Source organism: Ixodes scapularis, unplaced genomic scaffold (assembly GCF_016920785.2).
Source record: "Ixodes scapularis isolate PalLabHiFi unplaced genomic scaffold, ASM1692078v2 PGA_scaffold2__306_contigs__length_199485367, whole genome shotgun sequence".
Taxonomy (NCBI): Eukaryota; Metazoa; Arthropoda; class Arachnida; order Ixodida; family Ixodidae; genus Ixodes; species Ixodes scapularis.
The window spans coordinates 170321186-170347939 of NW_024609857.1; the positions used below are offsets into that span (position 1 = coordinate 170321186).

The 26754-nt window shown below is 47.4% G+C and overlaps 1 protein-coding gene across 1 annotated transcript in view; it reads right to left on the reverse strand.

The window, feature by feature from the left end:
* Positions 1-307: 307 nt before the first annotated feature.
* The window catches only part of LOC8038700 (5-methylcytosine rRNA methyltransferase NSUN4), a 30680-nt gene continuing 4233 nt past the window's right edge, over positions 308-26754 (reverse strand). The window contains exons 2-7 of the mRNA XM_029994972.3: positions 25625-25807; positions 23324-23747; positions 12663-12794; positions 11665-11819; positions 3316-3440; positions 308-1516 (exon numbers count right to left, since the gene is read on the reverse strand). Of these exons, the coding sequence (XP_029850832.1) occupies positions 1240-1516; positions 3316-3440; positions 11665-11819; positions 12663-12794; positions 23324-23747; positions 25625-25807 (1296 nt within the window). The 3' untranslated portion in view covers positions 308-1239. The remainder of the gene's footprint in view (positions 1517-3315; positions 3441-11664; positions 11820-12662; positions 12795-23323; positions 23748-25624; positions 25808-26754) is intronic.

A 26754-nucleotide genomic window follows, 5' to 3' on the forward strand; every position in this document is an offset into this window, starting at 1 on the left:
TCCATGTTTGAGAACAAGCACATTTGCCCACAGAAGCAACACCAGCGTGCAGAAACTTGTCTTCGGGAAAACGAGTCAATTGTGCATAATGCGCCAAACAGAGAGAGAAAGAGAAGACTTGCGAAAGAGGAAACACTAATGAGGGAGTTACAGCCAAGGGGCGAACGGTCAACGCTAGGCACCACACACCCTTGATGCGACCTTAGAATAGCATCCAGAAAATGCCACGGCCGTCTCAATGCTATTTCCAGTGAACGCCGGGGACATCAGGACGATGTCTCTCACCATAACAGATAAAAGACGGGTATGATTATACAACAGAATTTAGGTTCAATGGTGATTTATTCTCTTTGCACAATGAACGGCACGAATTTGGCATTCACAAACAGTTGGCCGTACCCCGATGCATGCAGTATGCCAGACTGTAGCAGTGGAGCCAAATGGCACTGCTCTTTTTGTAAATGAGAAGAGCTTCTAGTGCCCCATTCCAAGAGGAAACCACCGGAAAGGCACCGTGATGCTAGCACCGCGATGTCGGCACCGCGATGCCTCCGCTCCCTTCACGAGCCGACAGTCGCGCAGAGACGTGAGGTCTGAAACCAGGCTCCTCCTTCACAGAAGCAGCTCCTCCCTTACAAGAGTAACTCGACGAACGACACACTAGTCTCTGGGTACGTGAGCTTGCACGAACGACTCTAGTTGATACGCACGCTCCGTTAGTCAAAGTCGTGAGGTGGAGGTTTGGCAAATCTAGCGATGCACCGGGAAGAGAAAATTTGAAGCGTCTTTTAACGAGAACCCGCACCCGTGGGTTCGGCAAGAACTGGTCTCTAGACCTCCCGTCACGAGAGCGAGCATTAAAATGCGGCTACGTTTTGGTTTGTGTGCACACGCTGGCACTTTGACGCAGTACCACAGGAGGTATTTACACATTGTCGTCATCAAGATGTTGTCTGCCACAAACAACAGTTCGACGGTGCGAAAAATCTGGCAAACGCTGACAGTCGCCACGGGCTGCAGAGCGCACAACTATGGCCACCGGTGAATGCTCCCAACACTCGTGGCGTCTTCGAGGCCAATCGGTCCTTCGCGTAATGGACACCGATGCCGCACCCATTTTTCGGGACGTAGTCCAAAGCAGAGGTGCTTGGCCCACCGGCGTCACGCGTCTGTGGCACGGCCCTCCGTAAAGGTGCCGCCGAGACCGTCGTTAACTTTGGAGTGGGGACCGAAGCGTCATCAGCGCACGCGCTCGATCTTGGCCACGTACAAGGGGCCAAAGTTGTTGGGCAGGTAGGGCAGGGCCAGGCAACCGTAGCGGCTGCCCCCAAAGAAGCGGAAGGTGCCCTCCAGGGGCCGCAGGGCCGACGACAGGTCCACCACGGCAAACTCTAGCGGGGTCGTCTCCCACAGCTGCTGCAGCGCCATGTGGACCACCCCGTCGTTCTGGATCGGCGACAGGGAGCACGTGCTGTACACCAGGCTGCCTCCCGGGAGCAGGCACTGCAGGGCATTGCTGCACAAACCCACCGCAGCGGTGACTCGCGGGAAGCTGCGCCGCCCGCAACCTCTGCCCAAGCTTCCCCAGCCCATACTTAAAGGAAAGCTGAAACACTTTTTGAAAGAATTGAGTTAGACGTGAATTCTGGCGTATTTTTATCCCATGAATCTGAATATGACATCATTTTCCCGAGGATGTAACTGAACTTTTTCCACGGGGATGTAACTAACGTCGTGACACCATATTAGGATCTTGGGGCTGCCAAGCGCATGTCGCTTGTGTGGGCAGCACATGCGATATCAAGCTTGCCAGGTATATTTTTCCAGTGACGCCAGTCGTGACGTCTGTTTTTGACCCTTTTAAAAATAGCGAGAGTGTGCGTCCATGGCTTTGACAGGCGCTGAAGAAGCGCGAGAGCAGGGATTTCGAAAACTCCTCGTATGACGTTAAGCTCCGGGGAGGAAGGGCTTTGGCGGTACTTTCAAATTTAATTTCTGCGGCCTCCGTGCACCAAATTGAAAAATAATCTCGATATTCGTGATCTTGGAGGCCAAATGAAAACGATTTAGGTGCTTTTCCTCAAATACAAAACTGCTTCAGCTTCCCTTTAAAGTTCAAGCTGACTCATCCCCAATATGTACCAGCTATCTCAAATAAACCCCCTGGTCAGACTGGATAAAATTCCCAGGATCTATATGATGGTAGCTTTCGACAATAAGCCTTATCACCTCTTTTAGGAAACTAAATGCGGGTGAAATAAATGTGGAAATAATTACAAAAATAAAAACAAAATTCCTCAGTTATTTAGTCTCTGGATCAACGGCATTAATATTTGTCGCAATACTAGCATAGATTAAAGGGGAACACTACCCAGGAAAAAAAAAATTCTGCAAAAAATGATGAATTCTAAAAATGCCTTATCTACATCCCCCAATATCTATAGAGTATTCCGAAAAATTTTCATTTGTTTTCACCACAAAGTTATTTTTTCTATAAATTATTTTCTGTCCACCGATGCTAAAAACAAAAAGGGACAGGCTCGAGCACTTTGAACAAATTTTGCTCTGTTCCACTTTCTGGAATAAATTTCACTTTATGAAAACTATTGTTTCGTAATGGGATAAAAGGAAAGGCTTAGTCATTATTTTTCCTACCTGGAATTGAATGGGCAATGCAATTGTGGCAAAGTTTTTTTTAGTTTGTGGATGTCTTTTACAAAAAATGTTCAGATTTTGTCGACAACATAGAAGGCAAAAAATTTTGTCAATTTTTCGGCGCAACGTCAGCATAAAATAAATTAATAAATTTAATAAAATAAAATAAAAACGACCATAATTTCTTTCGCAATTCACGTGCACAGATGAAACTTTGCACTGCATTCTATCTTGCAACTGCCAGTATGTACGGTAAATTTAATTCATATTAAGCTGCAGGTCCAAATATTCACCCTTTTGGGTAGTGTCCTCCCACGGCCTTGTTCCTTTCTGCAGACGGGTCTAACTCTCGTCTGCTAAGGCGCAACTCGCAAAGACTTCCGTTCTTGAACGAGGTAAATGCGTATGTATGCGTAGCGCAAGTTTGTCTGCCGCTTTTGCAGGAGTTGTGGTGACGTCAGAACGCCGAACTCTGATTGAAGAATAGTGGGTAGATTTCAAAGCCACCTACCTTGAGATCCACCCACTATTCTTCAACCAGAGCAAATCAGAGATCGGCGTTCTGACGTCACCACAACTCCTGGAAAAGAAGCAGACAAACTTGCGCTCTGTATTACCCGCGTGTGCGGGGGCGGCCGCCACAGTGCAGGGCCCACCCACCAGAGCATGTGCATCTGCTTCTGGGGCAGGGCCAGACGCTCCTCCATGCGCTTGGGGCTGAACAGGTTGTTGTCATCCTCTTCCAGAGAGTGGCGGTCGTTGGAGCAGGGCACGTCCAACAGAATCTGTTCGGGGCAAGACCAAGCTCCAATTCTTTTCCTCCAATTGGGGAAGGGAAGTAGAGGCAAAGGCAACTCCAACATTGCTCAACGAGCATCCCCAATGGCGGAGGAGAAAACAGTTCAAACATTCCCATGCGAGATTCCAAATAATAATACAAACACGCTCAAAACTACGAAGTGGCTGCGAGGGGAAAAAGGAAGTGATCATTTGATCCGGGCTTCTGCTCTCTGCTACGGTCGTCGGAGACTTTTTAACAAACGTTGAAAGCACATTTTTTTTTGGTTTCACTCGAGAGATCTATGTACCGTAGGAATGTGCGAATGTTAGATTTTAGATTCGAAGAGGCTTTAATTGAATATTTTCTAATCAAATGTTGAATCCTTTCACTACTGCACCATGCTTAAAGGGGCCCTGCAAGGGCTTTTTTACCAGTTTTTAATTTGCACCGAATCTGAGCGCACTGAACGTAGTAACTTGGTGAAACGTTTCTTTTCTCAAAATTCGCTTTATTTTAAAAGTTATAGGCAAATTAAAATGACAAAAACAAGCAAAAAATAACCTCCCTCATGACGTCCTTGGTTGCTTGAGTGGCCGTGAACCAGAGGAGGGATAGTGAGCTCATCGAGCGCTCACGGCTGCCGCACTCCGTGTCGACGGCGCGAGAGGGCGCCACTAAAGCATGTTCTGGATAGGCTGTACGCAGCGGGTGGCCAGAGCGGCTCTCACTGCATTTGCTGCGCGATTAAACACTAATTCGGCATGACACTTCATTGGCCACAAACGACATCAAACACGGGGTAAAGATCAGTTCAGAATGAGAGCCACTTCGCGCTGCCATACCGCGAAACGGTCAAAACGCAAGACAAAGCTTCTCTCCGAAGGCCTTCGGAACGCTCGGAGCCGGGCGGATCCTCCTGTTCATACGACCGCAGCGCCGCCGTGCACATCCGGGACCTTTCCGTGTCGGCGCCTGATCCCACTACTCTTTTCTAGTATGCACCGCCTTTTCCACCGCTTGGTGGCGGGTATGTCGACGGGTCATTTCTTGTTTCCGTACTTTATAAACTGCATTTGTTTCTTTTCTGATCTAAAATACTGAACAAAAACTACTTTTACAAATAATTGAAACGGTTCGCGCCACTTATATTTTGCATTTTGACTAAAAAGAAGCTTTTAGCGGCTCTGACCAGTAGTAAACCCAAGACCAAAGACGTCACATTTTGCGCGCTTTCGGTACCGCGGGTCGCCCTCGTCGATGGAGGAGTTTTCCGCGTCGTCCAGTTAAAATATGACGCACTGACATTTAGTCACACTTTCCGTGCCCGCTGGCTTGCCCGAACCCCACGAGTCGTGGAAACTGCAAAAAAGATAGACGCTTAAATATGATTGCAGGGCCCCTTTAAGCGAAAATCCAGTTGAACTCGCAAAGTTTCTAATTCCCAAGCTTCCACTTGTCCATTTCTAAGCTAATTTTATTCAACATATTTAGTGGACCTTGGCCTCGGGGAAGTCCAATGCCTACGTCGAGATGGAAAGTGAACGAAGCATTCGACATAAAGTTATACCTATCGAGATGCCCGGCTACACCTAATTGAGGAGATGAATAAATCAGGGTAATATGCCAATGTTTTTTTCTAAATTTGAAATTCAACAAAAAAAAAAAAATCAGGAACGATGAACGCTAGTTGTTGGCACATCTTGGCCTAACATTTCCTCTCGCGTAATAGCCGCAGTTTAATTTAGAAAACTTTACCGTAGCGAAGATACAGTATACCCTCACTTGAGCAAACTTTAAGAGACCTAAGGAAATACCTGGTTCACTTAACAGAAAGTTCACTAAACTGAATATATTCACTAGAACATGGAACAGTATAGGGCACAGCATACATTGAGTCAAGAGTGTGAAATGCAATTTATGGAGCCACATACATTGATATGTACAAAGTGCAACACAGCGCAGAGAGACAAAAGGCCAACAATGTGGTCGATCACTCCCGCCGTGGGAAGAGGTGGCCTGCCTGTGCCTCCACATAGCAGTGGCAAGCATATTTTTATGCACTAAATCTAGAACGCTGGTCCTTCACGCACCTAGGGCTCTCAAGCCGGGTTCCCCGAGCCAGCAAATTTCTTCGACCCTCTCCACACTCTGGAAAGCATTTTTCCTGTTGAAACACTATTCTAGTACACACGTTTTCATTTCAAGAACCGAAGTAAAGCAAGTGCAGCCAGTGGCGGAGTGTTCTGGCTTTCCACCAATGAAAAGGCGTGACATCGCGTAGACTTCGCCACTCTTCATCAGAAGGTGGTGGGATCTACAATTAAAGACCGAAACCAAAACCAACTTAGCAGAGCAACATTCTCTAGTGGCAAAGAGCCGATAAGCAAGCTTACGTTACGCCCAATTTTACGTCGCTTCTTTAAACTGTTTCCAATAAACATATTTTTGTATCATCGGCTTTCTCAAGACACAATGAGGAAAAAAATCGTTGTGTGTTTTAGCATACTGACAGTCTTTAACGGCAACCATGAAGCGCTAAAGCAAAAAGATCAGTTAACATCATCGACATTGCCACAGATTTGATGAACTGGGATTGATCTGATCTGCTCCATGCCACGAACGTAAGTCTGTATAGTTCATTCTGTCGTAATATACCTTCGTTTATGTTATTACGTGGAGAATCGGTTTCCTTGCGTATGGCGGTGACTTTCAATTTTTACTCCGTAATTTGTTCTCTTACGTTCCATGGGTACGCATTTTGCACTGGCGAAGTTTGCAGCATGCTGTTATCGACACGGCCCTCTGTACTCTTTTTTTCTAACTTTATCGAAGAGCATGCCATTGATTGGTAACACAGCCGTACCAACTGTTTACTGATGTCCCGTGGGCCAGCGGTACCTCACGCCGTGTTTGTTATTCGGCTGCGCATCAGGCCACTTTTTTTGGGGGTTCGAAGCAGAACTCGAGCGTAGTGCTTTTGCAACGTGCTGCAATAAAATCTAAGTGCATGGTGAACGCTAAGTGCAGTAACAAAGATGTTCAGTTCGATTTCCTGTTGGCACATGCACAAAAATAAACACGTTATGCCGATTACTGAAGAAACAATGACTGTTTTAGTGGTACAGCGTGTGTTTTATAATTTTATTTTCCGGATGCTCAGGATAGGGCACCGTTTTACAGGGGTTTATATCCAGCTTTGACTTCTTGCACATGCCAGAATCAGTTTTGCCGTAGAGGAGGACAGGTTCTTGGTGGGATAGCCTGGTGGCATTACAGTTTTTCACGTCATCGCAGTAAGGTTTGTTTATGCTTCTTGTTGCAAATCCTATTTTATGTCACAACAGTTTTGTTTTAATGTCACAGGTTAAAATATTTTTAACTTAACTTGAAATGCATATCCGAAGTGCACTAATTACCATCAGAGCTTCTCTGTATCCCTTGTGTTCAACAGATACGGAGTTTCCCAATTCTACTGTGTATTCAACAAATGTACCGGCCTGTACGTCTTTCCCCTCCACGCATTCACTGTATTCGCGACAGCCTATACATTCTGGAGTGTTCTTCGCCTTCCCGGCGTAGGCAGCTGGGCAGCCCATGCAGAGGTCTGGGAGCTGAGGCTTTGAGATTTTGCTTTTCTTGCCTGGTCTGTCCTTGGGGAGAGGAGCTCAATGATTGATGGCATCTACAGAATGCAAAACACCTCTCCTACGGGTGCATACAGCTTGTCCTCTGCCAATGAATGATTTCTGCGCTATTTCATCAATGTCAGTGGGTCACTGCTTCGAAGTTCAGGTGTTCTATGTCGCACTCCTCACTAGTGCAGGTCAGCTCTCCGTCGTGCTGCCTTCTTGCGTAGGATGTGCTTTTTGTCCAAGTGATATAGATGACATGTATGCCTAAGCACGTAGGCTTCTTCCAAGGAAGTTCTGGTTTTCCTTTCCTTTGTTATGCATGCCATCTACAGCATACTCAAGTTTGCCTCATCTGTTTTTGTTGTTATATAACCACATTTAACACCATACATATCAAAACTTCAACATTTGCCTGTGGCTTGCCAAGACAAAGTTAAGGTACTTTTCTGATGAGAATTTACCGTACATATTTCCTATTTAAGGCATCCTTGTTGCGTTGTCAAAAGGGCACATGTAACTGGTAACCTTTTTTATTCTTACAGGCGAGAAACCTGATAAATCAAGATCCAGGGTGGAGCTCTACAGTCAGGAATTCAAGGAGTCGGCCAACACAAATACCCTCAAAACTGGGAGCACTCCTTATGGTTGCATTTTGATTTGACAGAATTAAATCGGTCGAAGGTGTTCTGTGTTGCGCTCTTTTTAGGCACCACATATAGGCATTTTGGGTCTGTTGATTCAAAGGGTTCATAACAGATGGAAGAGCTGTGGAGGAATCCCTGCCCGGCAATCTGGGCACTGTGGTGATGGTGGATGGATGTGAGATACGCTCTTCCGGGATCCCAGCCCAGCTTACACTTGTTGCCAGAGTGGCCTTGAGGTTCGTGGATGGCATTAAAAATCCTCAGTATAATCAGATATAGCAAGGTGGATGTGAGATACACTCCTCCAGGATCCTATCTCAGCTTACGCTTGTTGCACGGGTGGCGCTGTGCGTGGATTGCGGTAAGAATCCCAATTATAATGTGAAGCAACATGGTGGATGTGATATACGCTATATTGCCAGAGCAGCCCCAAGGCAGTGGATGGCAGTTTGTGAGTTTACTATCCCACGGACCGCCTGGAGAACTGATCACTGCAATCTAAGGAGCTATCTCAATGAAAGACAGGGCTTAACGTAATGTTTAGACCCCAATATAAAGTGCATCTGACACTGATCATGCATGAGGTGAGCAAGTGCAATTGCAGAACAATGCTCCACTTTCAGCATGACACCGACACTGTGTCTTCTTTCTTGGATGGAAGCAGAGCTGTCCATTTTCCTTCAAAGTGTAATTTTCTGCAAATAGGTTTAGAAACCAGGAAGTCAAAATGGCGTCCGACACCTCTGCTGTAGATGGGCAAACTAGTGAGTGCAGTACAACTGCAAACATTTTTTTCGTAGGGTGAAACTTTGCACTGGTGATTCACGGTGCAGTGGAAGACAATAGAACCTCGTTGATATGTTCCCGGTTGATACGTATTCCTGGCTGTTACGTTCAAAAGCGCGGGTCCCGTTTCACTCCCATAGAGATACTTGTACCAGTTTCCTGTCTGTTACGTTTGATTTCCCGGTTGTTACGTCCAAAATCTGCACCTCGGTGCTCCCGAACCCATGCTCCTAGGCTCCGTGCGGCGGATTTTCGGTCTTCTGTTGGTAATGTATGCCTCTCTGCCTCTCCGCTGGATTCTTCAAATTATCTAGTCGAATCCAAGTCCAAATCCGTACGAATCTATAGCGGCTAGCGAGCAAGCGATAGCGCAATCGGAGTCCGTTTAAGATAAGTAGCTCAACCAGCTCAAAGATTTCAAAGTTTTAACGTGCTAGTCTCTAGCGCGTTTTAGATTTTGGATCTTAAAGGATTCCGTTTCTGTTGGACGTTTTGATGGAACTGATGGCAACGCGGCGGGCTCAGTGTGGCGCCCGTTTCGACTTCGGGAGCTGAGAAAAACTTGGTCGCTGCTCGATGTGAATGAGTGCAGTTGCCAAAAATCGTGCTGCAAATGATTTCTAGGAAAATAAAGGTACCGTTTTATTTCTCTATTAGCCTCGTGCAACATTCATGGTTCTATTTTCCCCACTGAGCAATATGAAAAGTTGCCCCTCAAAGTAGCAATCGTGGTCGTGCTTTAATTGGGTAGATACGGAATAGGTTGACTGCCAGTTCTAAACAACTGTGCCGAAAGAGAATGCCCAGCTATATGGTAACTAACATGGTAGTTCTCCGAACCCCCAAAAGTCATTCTGAAGTAAATCCCAGTGTAAGGATTGCTTCCCCTCACATCTGTAGCCCCACCATTATCAGTTGCTACGTTTTGCCGGACGATACATTTTTTTCCCGCGGTCCCCTGAAAAACGTATCAGCAAGGTTCTACTGTACATACAGCACATTTCAATGACTTCGAGAAGCCACAAACAAGGCTGTTACTTAATGAAAGGTATAATCACAACCACACCACAAGACACGGGAAGTGAGGCGTGTATAAAGTCGAGAATCCAATTTCGCAGTATATGAATGGTCCTTAAAAAACAGTTTTGTTTTCTGGGGTGTGACAAACAGAGTCCGAAGTTTCAGCCACTGTCAGCAGAGCACATGTCATAAAGGGACATTACAGAAGTCCATTGTTATTCCATTCCAAAGGCTAAACATTGAAGATCTCTCCACCCCGTTCTCGTCGCCTGCTTTGCTCTCCTCCACTCTCCTCCTCTGTGCCGCCTGCTTCAAGTGGGATGATGACTGGTTCAAGGTTCAACCTTGGGACATCACGTTCCCAAAACTTCACCTCCATTTTTTTTTTTCCACATGCTCTACAGTGTCATGCCAATGGACAGCTGTTACATTGTCCACTGCTTCCTTGAACAGCCTCTCAGCGTCAATGGGCTTGAATCTGATGTTCGTGGAGGCGACCTCCCGCTTGACTCGTGCCCATACCAACTCTATGGGATGTAGTTCGCAATGGTACGGTGGGAGCCTCAGTACCGTGTGTCCGGCGTCTGTAGGCACGACGTCAACCTTGTACTTCGTGTAGCGATCCTTCACCATTGCCACAATGATTGGAAGGTCTTCTTTCTTTGTTGTGCAAGTCCAGTCTTGGCTCTTGAAAGAGAGCCACTACTGAATCTTGTCCTTCTTTGTTGCCGTTGTGGGAACAGCTTCAGCCTTTCTGCTGTAATACGGCACATTATCTATAACAATTACGCTGTTAGGCTCGATGCGGTCCAGCAGATTAAGAAACCATGCTTCAAACCTGCTCGAGTTTATTTCATCGTGGTGCTCCCCCTCTCTTTCTTCCCGCGGAACACATCCAAGCAGCCGGACACGAATGTCACCTGCGTGAATGGCAATCACTTTTTCACCTTTTCCAGAAGGAGCCTTTAGCCAGGTCGCCAGCCCAGACATAAAGGCGTGACCTGCAGACTTTATGGGGCTGCCAGTCCAAACCTCGTTAACTGTGAGGCCGGTGTTCACCTAAATCTCGTTTTTGAAGCAGATCTTGCGGTTGTCGGCTCTGTGCTTCCCGACTGCCCTCAAATACCGCCGCCTCCACTCGAGGATGCGCTCTCGCTCGATTAGGAAGGAGTTGTGATTTTGTTTATGTCCTTCGAATCCCAGGTCCTTCAGCGGACGATACGGGACACTCCCGGGACAGGAAGGCAACACGTCGTCTTCCTGAAGACGATTTTCTTCAGCGTCGGGATTTCCCCTCGACGCAAAAAGTTGTGTGGGCAGCTTCTCACGGCCGTCAACGTGTGCACGTCATGATTTGAAATTCTCTTCGTTTTGTCAGCAGATTTCGGGCGCTTCTTCCAAGGAGTTTTCGCAGCTCCCTCGGCACGCTGGAAGGCACGCCCAATATCGTAGATCGAGCTAACACTGATCCCTGTTGTGTCGGCACTCAGCTAGACGACTTGCACCCCATTTTTTTCTCGGTACTGCCGCCGCATCCAAGAATAAACGCTCGTAACGCCCTGTCTAGTCTGGCTCGACAAGACATTTCCACTCGCGTGACATTTGTAGTACACCCGAGGGGGAAACATCTTCGAGAGTGAGTGCCAACAACACGAACTGCGCAGCCAAGCGTCACCATTTTAGAAAGCGAGCGACGGCAGCTGTTGAGGTGGCTCCGAACATCTACTTTCAGATCTTGTGGGGCAATCAATTAGGTGAATACGTGCATATTAAGGAGATATACTGTTTATCCTATTAACGAATATGAATTTATTTCATCTTAAACAACGCTAGATTTTTCTAGAGCAAACTTTTATCGGAACTACTTTCCAAAACGAATTAATGCGTGCGATGGCACGCAAACAATAAGCGTGTGTTGAGAAGGACGCACCCACTTTTTTTCTTGAGGTGAAAACGAGTATAGAAAATCAGAATCGCCCATTGATGAGTAGCTATGTGCCAATCAGTATGGGAATTATTGTTCAGAGGGCCTCCACAGTGTCAATGCCGAAACTGGGAAGGGTTTTTGGGCCGTCAGTAGTCAGGAAAAAGGTTCCTCGAGATGGAACGGGGTGAGAACCCCCACCACAGACAGAGTCACAAGTACCTTGTCGAAGGAGTCCTTGGCCAGCTTGTTAGGCTCGAGGATGTTCTTCTGCTGGATCTGCACTGAACCCAGCTGCGAATCCGGAACGTAGCTCTGCACCGCCGCCTGCAGGCGCTTGAGCCTCGAGGGAGACTGGTCGTAGGCCTCACACCGCGCTGGAAACAAGAGGGTCAGACTGGAACAAGAGGGACGAACTCCAGCCAATTGTGACCAACCCCGGATTCAGACCGAGGAGCAGCGCCCCCTCACGACTATCACGACATTCCGAAAGATGGTCGTCCCCTTTTTCTCGATTCAATGACTGCAGGACCAAAAATTTCCAAACGCCGACCATGCTGTCAAATTAAGAGTAAATTTTCGACGGGACTCCCTCCAGTTGCCACACTCCTGGCTAAAAGGAAATGTGCTGGTGTTGCAAATGGAGTGGGTTCGAGGGTAATGCCGCACCACGTCCCCGACTGGACTTAGCCCACTTAATTTTAACGCGGTTGCGGAAAAGCAATGCAAATATGCCAAACAAAAAACTGCCACCAGCGAGTTCCTAAGATTTCTTATTCCCCCTTTCAGGTGTCGGTTGAGCGGGCTTAAAAAGATGGGGCAAATACGCAGATATAGTGAATGCTGAAATCAAATTAAGGGAAGACCCTAATCCTAGAACATCTTAAAAATCTTAAAACAAAAAGACCAATATCAATATTTTTTCTTTTATTATTTGACGACAATAATCGGCAATTCGGGTTTTCCCGCTGAATTTGGTGGGGAAATTGAAGCGGTGTAAGACAATGTACCGATTCGGGTTTTCCCATCATACCACATTTAGAGGGAAAATGCTTCTCGCTAATTGTGCGGGGAGGTCGGATTAGTGCACGATTAAACGCCGCTGCAAGTATCCCCGATGAACCGGGCTACAGAGCCATAACGGAGGACGAATGCAGTCTCGCAACTCAGCAACAATCTCAAACCTGACCAGCCTTCCGGAGACGGATGTGCGCACGCACCTGGCAAGAGGGTGAACCGCGTGGCGAGGAGCTTGCCTCCCGGAGCGGCACAGAAGTCCCCGACCACGTCGCCCTTCTGGAGGTCCAGGGCGAGCACCGGCAGGACGGACGCCCCGTCCATCAGGTAGTACTCTGGGCACACGGGCAAGCCGGTCACAGCAAGGGCGGTGTCCCGGAGGAGCCCGGGATGGCGCCGGGCGTTGTGCACTGGGACGGCTCAGGTACGCCGCTAACTAAGCTCACTCCGAACGTGCCAAGTTGGCCCGTCGACACCGGCAACCTATACGCCACTTTGAATGAGGCCGAGTCGCCAAAGTTGGGAATTCGGCCGCCTCGGCAAAATACGTTGTTCCGAGGGGTCAGCTGGCCAGTGGTGAAGAATGTCACTACGGGGAGTTCCAACACCATTTGGTTGTACAAAAAATGAGTACAAATGGGACAATGACTGGAGTGCAATGGAACATTTTACGAAGACTTTGGGTGGCGCATTTATCCTACTGAAATTTCACAAGTGCGTGCATTTATAGAAAAAAACGTGTGAAAAGGGTGTTTTTTCGGTGCACAGGCGAGAAGAATGAAAACGTCTGGTTCATGCCACTATTTGCAGATGGCACCGTACATGCTCATATCCGCCGCATTTTCTCGTTCATCTAGAAGCTTTCGAGGTTTGTGCTACCAAAGAGACACGTGGAACACAGCAGTCACTGCATGCAACCAAAGTGGAGCCCTACGGTGACCACCATCAGTGCCAAGCATAGTCCTCGCAAGTAAGCGTCTGTAGCGGGGGTTCTGAAACTGGGTTTCACAAAACGCAAGGGTTCTGCAGTCAGGTCTCATGTGTTCCAAGAACAACCGAATTGCAGTCCTCCCCCTTGTTTAACCTTCCACGGACTGAGCCATAAATTGAGTTGGTGTTGCGGGCAAAGCAACCTCACCCTTTGCACGGATATGTACATATATATTTTACGTTGTGCCCCAGGTTAACCCCTCTGCCTCTTTATTCTGTCAGTGCAATAAACTCTTGTTTACTATCTAAAGCCTCTATTGCCCAGTATTATCATTCAGCAACAAGGGGTAGGGGGTGGTTTCTTGGGACTTTTTGAGGCTTGCTGGGGTTCCCTGGGACGAAGAAGTTTGGGAACACCTGGTTTATAGCCCCTGACGAGCAACACCGATGCCAACACTCTGCATTTCCAGCCAGAAAATAAAAAAGCCCCAGAATTCACAGCTATCTTTGAAGCTTCACAAAACAGGCGCACAGTTTAAGATCTGAGTAGTGCTCCGAGGCACTTGCACTGGTATTCAACAGTGACAAACAACTGTGGCAATGCAGGTCATATGAACATTACTACTGGGTGACCCAACGAGCGACCAGGCTCTTTAAATCTACCACAAAATTCGGTTTCTTAACTTATCGCTCTACGACTTTGTGCAGCGTTGCCCACAGATGGTGCATTTTTTTTGTAAAATTTGCAAAGAGCAAACTTACTTGAGGAAAAAGTAAAGAAAGAAAAAGGCTTAGCTCCTATGGAAACACAGCGAAGCCACCAGTCTTCAAACAATACAGCGCCGTTTCGCATGGGAGACAAGAGACGGCGCAAGCGGTCGCGACGCCAACTGCCGCCAACGAACAGGCATACAGCGCTGAGAACCGGCGTCTTTAGCCGACGATCTTTTCGACTCAAAAGAGGCGCAAGCTTTTCTGATGTCAGGTGCCAATGCATCATTTTATCATCCTTACTAATAAAACATATTGAATGGACATATAATCGATTAAAAAAATGGTCTGTCGGGTTATTTTGACTGTTTTTTTCGTGGTACTTTTGTCGTCTGCTTTGCAGTTCCTTGCTGTTACCGTGCCTGTTTTTGGTTCTGCGACTGTTGCTGCCTGCGGAACGCACGTCGCTTTTGAGTGGTAAAGATTGTCTGCTAAAAATGCCGGCTCTCGTTTGTTGGCGGCAGTAGGCGTCACGAACGCTTGCACCATTTTTTGTCTCCCGTGCGAATTGGCGCCGTATAGTTTGAAGACGGGTGGCTTCGCTGCGTTTCCATAGGAGCTAAGCCTTTTTCTCTCTTTACTTTTTCCTCAGGTAAGTTCGCTCTTTGCAAATTTTACAAAAAAAGAAATGCACCATTTGTGGGCAACGCTGCACAAAGTTGTAGCGCGATAGGTTAAGAAACCGAATTTTGCGGTCGATTTAAAGAGCCTGGCCGCTCCTTGGGTCACCCAGTAGATCAAAGTCAGCTAATACAAGTCGAAAAACGGCTATATTTCTACAAAAAACGTGATCATGGGTTTTATGGTATTTTAATCTTCATATTTTACGTATGCTTCTCGCTAATTGTGCGGGGAGGTCGAATTGGTGCACGATTAAACGCCGCTGCAAGTTTCCCCAATGAACCGGGCTACAGAGCCACGATGTGCATGTGCATTTCAAGAACTCCCGGCAACCCAGAACGGCATAAAATTGAGCCAGTTTTGTGAGCACGGTTTTTCAAATTGTGATGTCACCCGCCATCACATTTATGCTGAGAAGTAGGCCTAGCCGTCTCCTCTCCAAAGCAGTACTCTGTAGCTTCAAATTCTCACAAAAAAATTTTTTTTTCCTTGACACATTTTTTTTTTGTATGTAATTTGAAACATTTTTGCCGATTTGCACCCATGAATTTTTGTTGTTAATATTGTCCTATCATAACCAAATTTTGCACGCATATGCTTTAGAGTATATAGAATGCAACTATTGCAGTTTGGCTGGAATGTGTATTTGTTTCTATTTATAAAGAAATTATGAATCTTTTGTTAGCCCTTCAGAAATGGTGTCTTTGCAATTTTTATTTAATTTAAAATAAAATAGGTGTCACGCACACTATTTTTTTTTTGTTTATTGTACCCAGTTGTTTAAAAGGAGCGAATTAGATTATTTTACTAGGCTCTTTTAGGTCTGTTTCCATGCCCCACGTGTGCACAAGAACATTTTTTTTCTGCATGAGTATGCCGATGCTGAAAAAAACTTTCAGAACATAAAATACAAGCTATATCAATACTAACATCAGATTTATAAAAAGATCAAGCACTAAAAACTGTAAAATTTTTATTCAGTTACCGTAAATAATAATAAAAATGTTTTCCCCTGGCGCATGCCTGCTTCCTAGAGCACCTGGCTCCCTTCTTGTGGCACGTTCGCTCAGTGGCATTCACTACCCTAATCAGCACCCCCTATGGGCAGAAGTGATGTAATCAGTGGAATATTAGATGCACATTGCTTGTGATGAAAAGTGATTCTAATGTGGTTTTTATAGCAAGCCTTAAGTTTGCCAACTAGAGCATCGTTAAAAAAAACGGTCCTTCTCCGCTCCCCATGGAGGCATGGGTGGCGACGAATGCTATTCACCCGTACCTGCTCGCGTGCGGGCAACAGAGAAGAACCGTTTTCAACCGACGCTCTTCCGTGAAGCTTGTTGGCCGACAGATCTAAGAACGCCGAGTGCGTACGTTGCGAGCACTATCTGACAAGCTCATAAGGGGTGAATGATGCTTCAAATATCAACACCAGCAAGTTTTCACTTGTTTACAACCTCAATGCGATTCCTGACAAAAGTTGACAATTTCCTACTTACGATCGCTTCTACCATATTATGACAGTGACAAGCCCACAGGAAAATGGAACAGTAAATACTGCACAAAAAGGGTGACGACATGGAAGGAGTAACCAGCCGTTTAAAAGAGCACACATCTTAACGCAGATTTCGTCCCCAAGGGCGCCAGGCCCCTGGGTAGGTTGGGGCAACTTGCGTATGCCAAAGAGATTAGACCGACACTGGGGTGGTACCAACAGCCCATCTTTGTATCGAAAGCAGGAGGAAGGCTATCAAAATAGGATCCATATAGATATGCAGACACTACCCATTGTCACGCTTACTACTTGAAACAAGCTGGGCCAGAGCACCACAATTCCATTGTCTCTGTAAGGTATTCGGCATGCATGCATAATGTTGCACAAGCCCATCCTTTTCCTTAAAGGGCAACTCCGCTTCTTTTCCAGTAGTGCAAAACTATACAGTTCTCTTTGTTATCATCTACCAAACCCCCATGGCAAATATTACGACGAAATTCCGCCTAGAAGTTCATTAAAATCGCTGTCAAAGTTTGACAAGCACGAATCCGCTGGTTTTGGTTGAGACGTGCGGGCCAGACAACACTGCCCGGCTGCATTTCCGCTTCCTCCAAATTCCTTCTCCCGGCACGTCCGCGACGTCATCAAACATGTACAGCTTCTTCTTTTTTTTTCTTTTTTTCAATTTTGTTTTCTTTCCCGGGGAGAGCACGGGTGGCGCCAGCGCCGTGAAAGACGTGAGTGACGCGCTCGGCCGGCCCGGCACTAGACTATTGATACTACTGATAAGCCGATCGCCTCGTTGAGCGCGGCTTGTGTTACATCGCATACTTTTGAACACCAAGTAAAAGGAGGAGAGGGAAGCTGCTTTTGTAAGAATTTTGAGTGACAGGTTAATCTTCTATAATCTTCTGGGAGGAGAATAGCGACGCCTGTGCTAATCCAGGAGGCACAAAGGAGGATCCTGATAAGAGGGGAGCTGCTTCTTCCCCTTGTATATCACGTGGGTGTACATGCTTAGTGATGCCGAATACACAATGTTGTCCGGCTTTGCCACCGTTTCGGTTCCGGTTTGTGATCATGGCTAGAGTAAAATTGTACGAAAAATATTTTATTTTTCGCGAAACAAAGGATTGGGGATTGTTTTTGAGTGCTTCAAAAAGCAAAATCGGCCACTATCTCAAAATTTTTTAAATTAAACGGAGTTGCCCTTTAAATTTCAGTCCTGACCAGCATGTACCTTACATCTGGTTCAACTGAGCATTAACCCCCCATTTCGATGCATCTAATTTCAGGAGGACAATCACTCTGCATTGTATTGTAACTGCATTAATAGCCTTTTAGAGGAGAAGCAAACATATTTTTTAACCTGCACAGAATTCAGCATTTCTTTGAAACTGCAAATAAAACTAGATGAACTAACACCCAAATGCAAGAAAACATCTAGACGACACGGCTTAATTGAACTTTTTATGTGGAGATGTTTCGATGAAGATTTATTTTCTTCCTTCGGTCAAGTTGCTTTTTGTCACTGACGCTCATACCAATTAACCAACTGAATCTTGGGAGCTAAAGGAGCGTCATGCTCGTGACAGCCATCTGGTCCCGGCAACTGAGGTCACAGAAGCAACCGGTTAAGAGCAGTCGCCTGCCGACCGATTTTTCAGCCCAATCGCCGAGTTGCTGAGAAGTTGAGCGAAACAGCAGTGCCTCAGAGGCGACGCATTACATGTGTTTACCGACGTCCGGAATTTCGTTCAGTGGCAGGCGCAACCTTCGTATCCACACAATGCATTCGTGCGCAGTACTTGCCATGCAAGTCTCCATAGATGCTCCGATCAACGCTATTAACAGGGCGCTGACACTCCGAAGGTCGTTTCTTGTTTTGTTGCCTAAAACGATGCAAGTTGTAGCCATAGACACGCAAAAGTATGTTTCCCCACACATCCGCAGGTCTTTTTATCTTTGGTGCCCTTCTCTCTCTCTTGTCATCTCCTCGCCTCTTTTTATTTCGGACGTAATGAATTATAAAATTTAGAAGCTTGCTAAGCGACATTTCTAATAACATTTAATAACAACATATGCAAAACATGTTTTTTAACTAAATTCCGAACGCACTACGTCCCAGCCCTCCTTTTATGAAACACCGCAAATCGGAGTCCAGAGTAATGTCGCCTCCTGGTTTTTTAGTACAGCGGAGCTGTTAAGGGCTAGGTTCCCCAGGACCGTGTCCAGTATATTGATATGAACCTACCTGGACAGCTACCGCCATCTATAAGCGATGGCGGCAAGCACACAACCAGTATGGTTTCCGCCGTCGCTCGTAGATGGCGCCAACCTTTCCAGCTATCACAGAAGATTTGATAGTTGGGCGCGTTGGTGGGAATTCATCGTAGGAAACAGCGCAAAAAACAGACGACGACGAAGAAGAAGCACACGTAACGAGCGCAGCGCTCGTCACGTTTGTTTATTCGTCCTCGTCTATTTTGCGCGCTGTTTCCTACGCTGCTAAGCTCATATCAGTTGTGGTTTGGACTCATGATGGGTCGGCCGCGCACCCTACGCAGCAGCGCGAATGGGTCCGCAACCGCCGCAAAGCCGCTGTCGCCCCAACTTCTACTGCGTCCAGCGCTTCAGATTCCCTTGCTAAAGAGCACATCGCTCCCCTGTACAGCCGCTGCCAAGAACAGAACCAGCGATGTAAAGGGCGCCGGTGGCCCAACGCCACGGGCGACGATCGTGCCACGCAGGCCAAGCGCAAGCGCGAGGCCCGGCGACGATTGCACTCCACGCCGGCTGAACAGTTCCCGGGTGCGACAGCAAGGTTGCGGAGGGAGCTCGTGGAGAACCCGTTTGGCGTCACGTGCAGCGTGTGCAACCGACTCTGGTTCGCCGGAGACTTATCCACGATCAGCCGCGTGTCGGACGAGAAGCGGGAATCGGGCGCGTGCGCGTTGTGACAGTGTATCGAGTACAGCTCCACTGGTCTTCATTCTTCACGAGAGTGGAAAGGCTGAATGTTTTTCTCCCTCAGAAAACATGGCGGCGCCGCGGCGCACGGCACGTATGGCACTGAAGAAAATTGGCGAGTCGGGGAATCAAACAGTTTCCTTTTTTAGGTGCCCGACGACCACTCAGACTTACAAAGGGAAATCGTCAAACGGTCAAAACCACTGGGTTTGGTGTCTGTGTACCGTAGTTTCGGTAATGACTTCGCCGAGGCAGCCTTTCAATCAGAACCGGTGCGACGTGGCCCCTCACGTTGCTGACAATAGTCTACTGTGCGTTCCCTTCGACTTCACACCGTTTCAAAGAAGTTGAGATCGCTGAAAGGGCCTTAGAAGGACTTCAAACTCGCGAGTCAAACATTGTCTGCTCGCAGCAATAGGCGGGACGCACGGAGGAAAGCAGCTGTTCGCGGATCGCAGGCAAACACAACACTTCGGATCACGGCGGTTCAGAGGTGTGAGAAAAACTCGAGTTGCAGGACGACTCAGTCTTTGACGTCACTGCACTGGCACGGATTGCGAGAGAACTTCAAATATGGTTTTTGGAAATTGTTTTTCTACTTCATAAATACTGGGTTCCCTAGTTTCGATTTTTGAGGGTAATGTCCAGGCATCGTATTAAATTGTTTCAAATAATAAAAAGAAAAAGGATTTTGATGCATTAGCGCCTTTTTAAAGAGCATTCAGTTCTTTATAACAACCGGCGCCCCAGTTTGAAATGGATCTAAAAAAAAGACTTGGCTTGCCAACAAATAAGTGCCGCTATCCGCTTGACAGGTACATACTGTGCCAAGTAAGCTCGAGTGAGTCTACGTCAATTTAGCGATTGTGCTTTCATTGTACAGTTCACAAGGAGCCTCTCTAGTATAGCAAGTTTTTCTGTTGCGGCGAAAACGAGGAATGTGAAGCTGCACAACAACTAAAATGAAAAGGAAGATAAACGGGAACCCGTGCGGCAGCAGGAATCGACGGTGGCTCTTGAGAGCTTTCAAGAAGTGACCCGGAGCTAACCACTTGCCCTGGCCATTACATGCTCAGGTGTGAACACCGGTGGTGGCTAACCGTATGTGCTCGCCAAGCGCGCGACTGCTCTGGGTTGCAAGTGTAAATGCACCAGGCACCTCACCTCCCTTGAGAAGAGGAAAGTGTAAACTGCAAATATGAGTATACTGTTTTTCCTCGGAAAGACCACAGTAGCATTTTTGCTCAAAACAAAGAGTAATGGTCGGAATAATAAGTTATTGACACAGAATAAGCATTGCGTTTTCCCTGTAAAAGTTTTGAGAATCAAACGATCAAATTTAATTCTTAGAGACTTCAAGAGTCACAGTGCGTCGAATGTCTCCAAGTACCCTTACGAGATTTCTGCGGTGCAAGTAGGAGAAGCTGCTCGTGCCCAAAATTTTTGCCGGCTGGAAGAGGGAGGGCAGAAACCAGCCAGGGAAGAATGCTGGACACAAGGAGCACCGCGGGCCGACTCGGATTACAGAAAAAGAAGCGAGGAGACCCCGAGGTTCTCCGCACGGCGGGCGGCAATGGTGTTCCTGCCTCCTGTCTGGCTGGCCGCACATCTCCCCAGGGACCCCTCCACAGCACAATGGATGCTAATTTCGCCGGTGCAAAAATGCGCCAAATCGTTGCACAAGGCAGACTTGCGCGGATGGCACACAGCCATTGAGAAATTCGCGATGGTGTCATCCCTGAACGGGCACGGTACATGCGGAAAAGTGCGGTTGCACGCTGCTGGCCAAGCTTGGCTTGCCCGGACTGCCGTGCCGTGAAACAAAAGGCGCGGAGGCTTGACTTTTTTAGCTTTTATGTTCCACATGGACCTTGCCCTGGGGAACGTGGAAAGGAGAGAGAAGAATCCAAGAAAAGACACAAATTACAGGGACTGCAGCGACATGACAGATGCATTCACCCCTCTCGTTCCTCTCCGCTCGGTAACTTCGCTCTCTCTGCCTTTCTCTCTTGCTGCTCGCTGTATCCGACCTAGGTTTCTGACCCTCCCCCCATTGTCGCGTGTCCACGTCTCAAAATGTTCTGTGGAAAACCCTGGTTATAAAAAATGAATGCAGATAACAACCTTCTCACTTCTGTAACATGTGGTGTTAAATTTCCAACCAAACCAGCAATAATAACAAAAAGAAAACTGCACATTTCAGAAAGGTATATAATAACAAAAATTGTGCTGTGTGTACATTTATACAGCTGGAAGTTGATCTGTCCCATTGGGCATCTGGTGTTTCAGATGTAGATGAGCAATTTAGCCACTGCAGTACAACTGCTAGCCTGGGGTCTTTTAACGTGCATCACGCAGTAGTGATACACAACCGCACGCCGGTACGATGCTCATCCAGATCGAAACGGGCAGGGGTGGGGACTCGTAGTAACCGCGAAGCATCCAAAAGCGTACCCGAGCACAGTGTCCCAATCCTGTCAATCCTTCGCGCAAGGTCTGCCACCGTGCTCCCGTGAGACCGTTCTGGCAGACCCTCATTGTTTAATTCGCCCGTCCCGACCTTCATACTGCGTGCCGCCGAGCGTGCGGGCACTGCCTGGAATGCATCTTTGACCCGTGTGTTTAGCATCGCACATAACCCACACTTTGAAAGCGGCAATATATTACGTCGCAAGAGCAGGCACGTTGCGCTGCCAGACGTCGTAATCCCGACGGATGGTCGTAGAAGTTGATGCAGAAAAGAGGAGCGAATGCAAGCGTCAACGTTGTCTGAACTTCCAGATGTCGAAGTTTCTGTGAACTGTCGAACTGGAGCAGATTGGGCATCTGCCGTAGCTGCCTCCTACGTTACCGCCGGGACCGTGGCAGGCAAGAGCATGACACAAGAAACACATCGGATGAGAATCAAGAGACCGCAGAAGAGGATGCGGTAAACGCACCTATCAGAGACGCCTTTTGGACATTGCACCCCAACTTTCACGCCGTGCCCCACCGGGCACACAAGCAGGATGGATAAATGGATGGTAATGGCTATACCCTTTGTAACGGGCAGCAGCTTGCACCACCTAGCCTAACACTTCATCGTCCCTTTTAGGGGCGATGTGAGCACCGGCGTCCGTGCTCACATCGATTGCCATCCCATCTGTCTTTCTAAAAAAAGAAAAAAAAATGTTTGCACAGTCGACAGGATTCAAACCTGTGCGGGAGACCCCAATGGATTTCTAGTCCATCGCCTTAACCACTTGGCCACGACTGCGGAACGAGTAGGGGGCTCTGGGATGAGGTAGTAACTCAAGAGCTAGGGATGTCATGAATGAGGCGTTGCATGTAGCCGCTCAACGTCTATACAGGAGAGGGCGCCGCGGTCAAATGCGTATATATATTTTAAAAAATCAGCACCATCAGCACTACCTATGAACAAAATCAGTATCATGAGCACCACCAGAGCTTTGCCCCAATCAACATCATTCACCACGTGGAGATGCGGTAATTTTTTTTTTGTAAATTTGTATATATTTTATTTTAACAGAACCCCACCCCCTTTAAAGTGTTTCCATTGCTCATTTTTTACCCCTCCCTAGATCTTTTCCACCAATCTTCCAATCTCCTCTCAGTTACCGCAATTCTTTCCCCATCCATTCATCCCTCCATGTCTGCAAATCCCAGTGCCCCCTCCAAATCCATTGTCATCGCCCCCAAGAGGGTGGGACAAAGCCCCGTGCACCTTAGAATTACTACATGTTCTATAGTTTCTTTTTCGTGGTTGCACATGTCTCTATACTCTGATCGGCCTTATCTCGTTGAATGCATTTAGATCTCAGCTTGCGGGTTTGGTTTGTCAACTTAGTGTTTAGACTTTTCATATATAGATACTTGTACACTTCCCCTGCCCAGCGTGTATCCTCGACTTCAGCAAGTCTTTCTTCAAAGTTTACTTTACTGATCGCTTCTCTACCCTCGAAAGATGCCCACCCCATATCACCCTGTACTCCCTCAGATGAGTGAAGGGATGGCAGTGGCCCGACCTCCGGTATAGAGCAGATGCCTGCGCCGCTAGGCGTGCGAGGAAGTCCTCACCCAGCAGGTCGTTCGCCCTCCTCCGTGGCCGCCTAAACTCGGAGAGGTCTCCCGTGCCGAAGAGGGCGACGGTGAGCTTCTCCGGGAAGCGGCAGCCTTCCCAGCGCTTCAGCGGGATGCTCAGGCCCGCCTTGGGACGGTAGAAGTCGTAGTAGGCTCCTTCGCTGACCTGCTCCTCCTGGTAAACCGTGCGGGTGCTCGGCACAAAGCTGAGCAGCGGGCTGCCGCCGCCGGCCGTCAGCGAAGAGCCGGGCCGGATCAGCCGCGCCGAGTCATCGAAGGGCATCACCGCGGATGGGTCGTGCTGCTCTGGCTGCTCCTCCGGCTCCAGGAGCTCTAGGCCGCTCCCGGAGCGCTCCGGAGGTGCAGAGGCCGCCGTGCGTCTCCGCTCGTAAAGTGCGCCGAGACTCAGGGCTCCCTGTGCCTGCACAGCGAACGGGGTAAAGGAGCTGTCACGCCGCTCGTACGTCGTAGAAAACACTCTTGCCCCAGACATGCCTCAAGTGTGTTCCAGGCACGTCTGCTTCGTGCACGCTTTAAATAAAGACGGTTTTTGAATGGCGAGGACAGTTTCTGCAGACTGTCTTTTGTATGATGCATTATGAATTAAAGGGAGACATGGGCCCTTGGAGCCAAAAAATCCACAAACAACAGTTTTTTTCCAAAACGATGACTTTGAAATCTACAACCATTTTTCTTTTGATCTTTCAAGTTTCTTATTCTGAAGATTAATATTTAAGCCATAGTATCACTTTATAATACCCATATAGGCTGAAATTGCACTGAAGCTGGTGCTAAAACAACACTTTCTCAAAACAGAAATTTTGGACTCCTTGCAAATTTTCAGAAGGGATATTTCAGCATCTAAGGCGGACAGAAAGATAACTTTCTAGCACCATAGAGCTAAATGTGCAAAGCATGCAATGTTGGAAACAGATTTTTCAATATAGGTGTAGGAAATTTTCTAACTGAAAAAATGTTTTTTTGCTTGGTAGCCACACATTGAGCACTGAAGTTCAACATGTTGTAAAGTCACTAATAATGGTTCTGTCTAAAAAGTGCTTCCAACATTGCATTGTATCTGACCATATGTTAAAACATTATTTTTTTTAAATGATTTTTCTCTATTGTTTTTGAAAATGAAGTCTATTTAATTATTATTTTCCTGAAAAGTAACCTACTAATTAAAAAAAAATATAGAGATATTTGAAGTCAGCTCAAAAGTCTGAACAAGCTTGTGCTGTTTCATTAGGCTTGGCCAAACAAATAAAAAAAAAGCCCCAAAACCAGTGTTCCCACTTAAAGGCCGACGATCAGTTACGGGATTCTGCAAGGCAGAAAATCCTCCTCACCATGGGGGAGGAGGAAACAGGCAACGGTGGACAGGGTGATAGGGGAGAGAGGAGGAAGCGGGGGACAAGTGGATACGCGAACTGGTCGTCGGTCTTTAAAGAGATGCTGAACCGAAATCTGGATTCCACAAAACAAGTGGCAAAAGCGTGCAACGGGATGCTACGAACACCAAAACATCACTCATACAGTGATATCTCCAACGGATGACCGTATTTTAAAAAAAAAAGAGGCGCATTCACAGAAATGGTTACGTCTTGTTTTTCGAGAAGGAGAGGGAGCGACCTCGCGTCTTTTCCACCTCGCTGCCTTGAGGGAGCGAAGTGAAGAGAGGAGGAAACGAGATATCTTCCCGTCACGTGCCTCGTCAGCCTGGTTCAATCTCGACCTCCTTCTTCAAAAATACCGCCGTCCATTCGAAATATCGCCTTACGAGTAGTGTGGTTGTGATTGTAGCGTCCTGCCTACATCTCCTGCATTGTTTTTTTCAAGCCTAAATTTCAGTTCACCATCCCTTTAGGAACCCCAAAGGGGTTTCTAGAAGAAACCTGAGTATGGTGGCTGCAAAGAGACTGGTGTGTTTGCCTCGCAAGTGGTCCCTCCATTTCTGCCCAAAGACATAGCATCACACTGTTGCCTGCCGCCATCCCGGAAGAGCATTAGACGTGGAGAAGGCAGACGCCCGTTTGCTCTAGGTCCATTTCCAGCTAATTATATTATGAACTTTTGGGGACATTTTTTTCTTTCGAGATATAGCTATTATTCTTTCCGGTTTGGACTAATTTCTGGACGAATAATTGTGTTTGACGAATCAAATATTGCATTAGAATACAAGCCTCTGCTCTGATCTTTAAATTATACCGCAAACCTAAAAAAAACAAAAAAACTTAACGAGCCACACAGAATGTGCATTTCCCGTAGCGAGGAAAGAGGGAGCCCAGCCAAACCCACCTGGAGGTCCCGCAGCGTCTCGTCCGACGTCCCGAGGAAGGAGTTGAGGACGGCGCATGGCTTGTTCGGGCAGAGCAGCGCCAGCCGGATGGAGGGCCACTCTGTCCCATACACGCCGCTGTAGAACTCGTCAAAGTGCCGCAGCGCCCTCTCTTTGCCCGAGGCGCCAGACCGCCCCTTGGCCTGCAACGGAGCAACGGTTCCCCATTTCACGGTGGGATGCATGGATGTTAACAGCTGGACCCTTTATAACAGGCAGTAGACCTAGCGGGAAAAACAAAAACACATTTCCTTCCCTCACTCTACAACCTTCTTTCTCCTCTGCATTTTAGAGCGCAGCACTTAGGCACCCGCTTCCCAGTTCCGTGGCATCACTGTCGGCATAACCGTGCTAAATTTAACAAGAAAATTGACGTCACGTGACCTCAACAGCAATTCAATTTCCCGTTAAATTTAGCGGGGAATTGAGTTGCTGTTGAGGTCACGTGGCATCAATTTTTCAGCTAAATTTAGCGGCGAAACTGTGGGAGGAGGGGAGGGTAAAGAGCAGGAGGAGGGGAGAGGATGAAGATGGATGAAGGAGGATGAGGGGAGAGGATGAGGAAGGGTAGGAGGAAAGGAGGACGAGAAGCAGAGGAGGACAGGAGGAGGAGAGGGCATGAAAGAGGAGGAGGCACATACCCTCCCCTTTGTACCCTTCCCTCCTCCTTCTCAAGAGCTGTGCTCTAATTTTGCATTACAGGGATTTGTAAACTTCTTTCAATTTTTTGTAAGGGAGAGGATGTTTTGCCGGCAGCTGGCATTGGAGCTCGGGAAAGAAATTGCCGGCAGTGTTCTCTCGATGGCTGGCTACCATCGAGGGGAGTCCAACTCCGCCAAAATTTTCTAGGCACTCTCTGTTGGAATTCCAAAGAGATGAAAAGTGTGTATCCACATCTCCGATTGACGGCAAGTGCAAGTGCAGCCGTACCTTTGATCGGACTGCCACAGGAACGCTGCCACCACACCTGGCTTACGGTGCAGAAGAAGGGGGGTCCGGGGCTTAGGTTACATTTTCCCGGTGTTATACATTAGAGGCTTTTAGGAGTTCTGAGATTTTGTTTTGCTGCAAAAGTTGCTGTCTTCAGTGT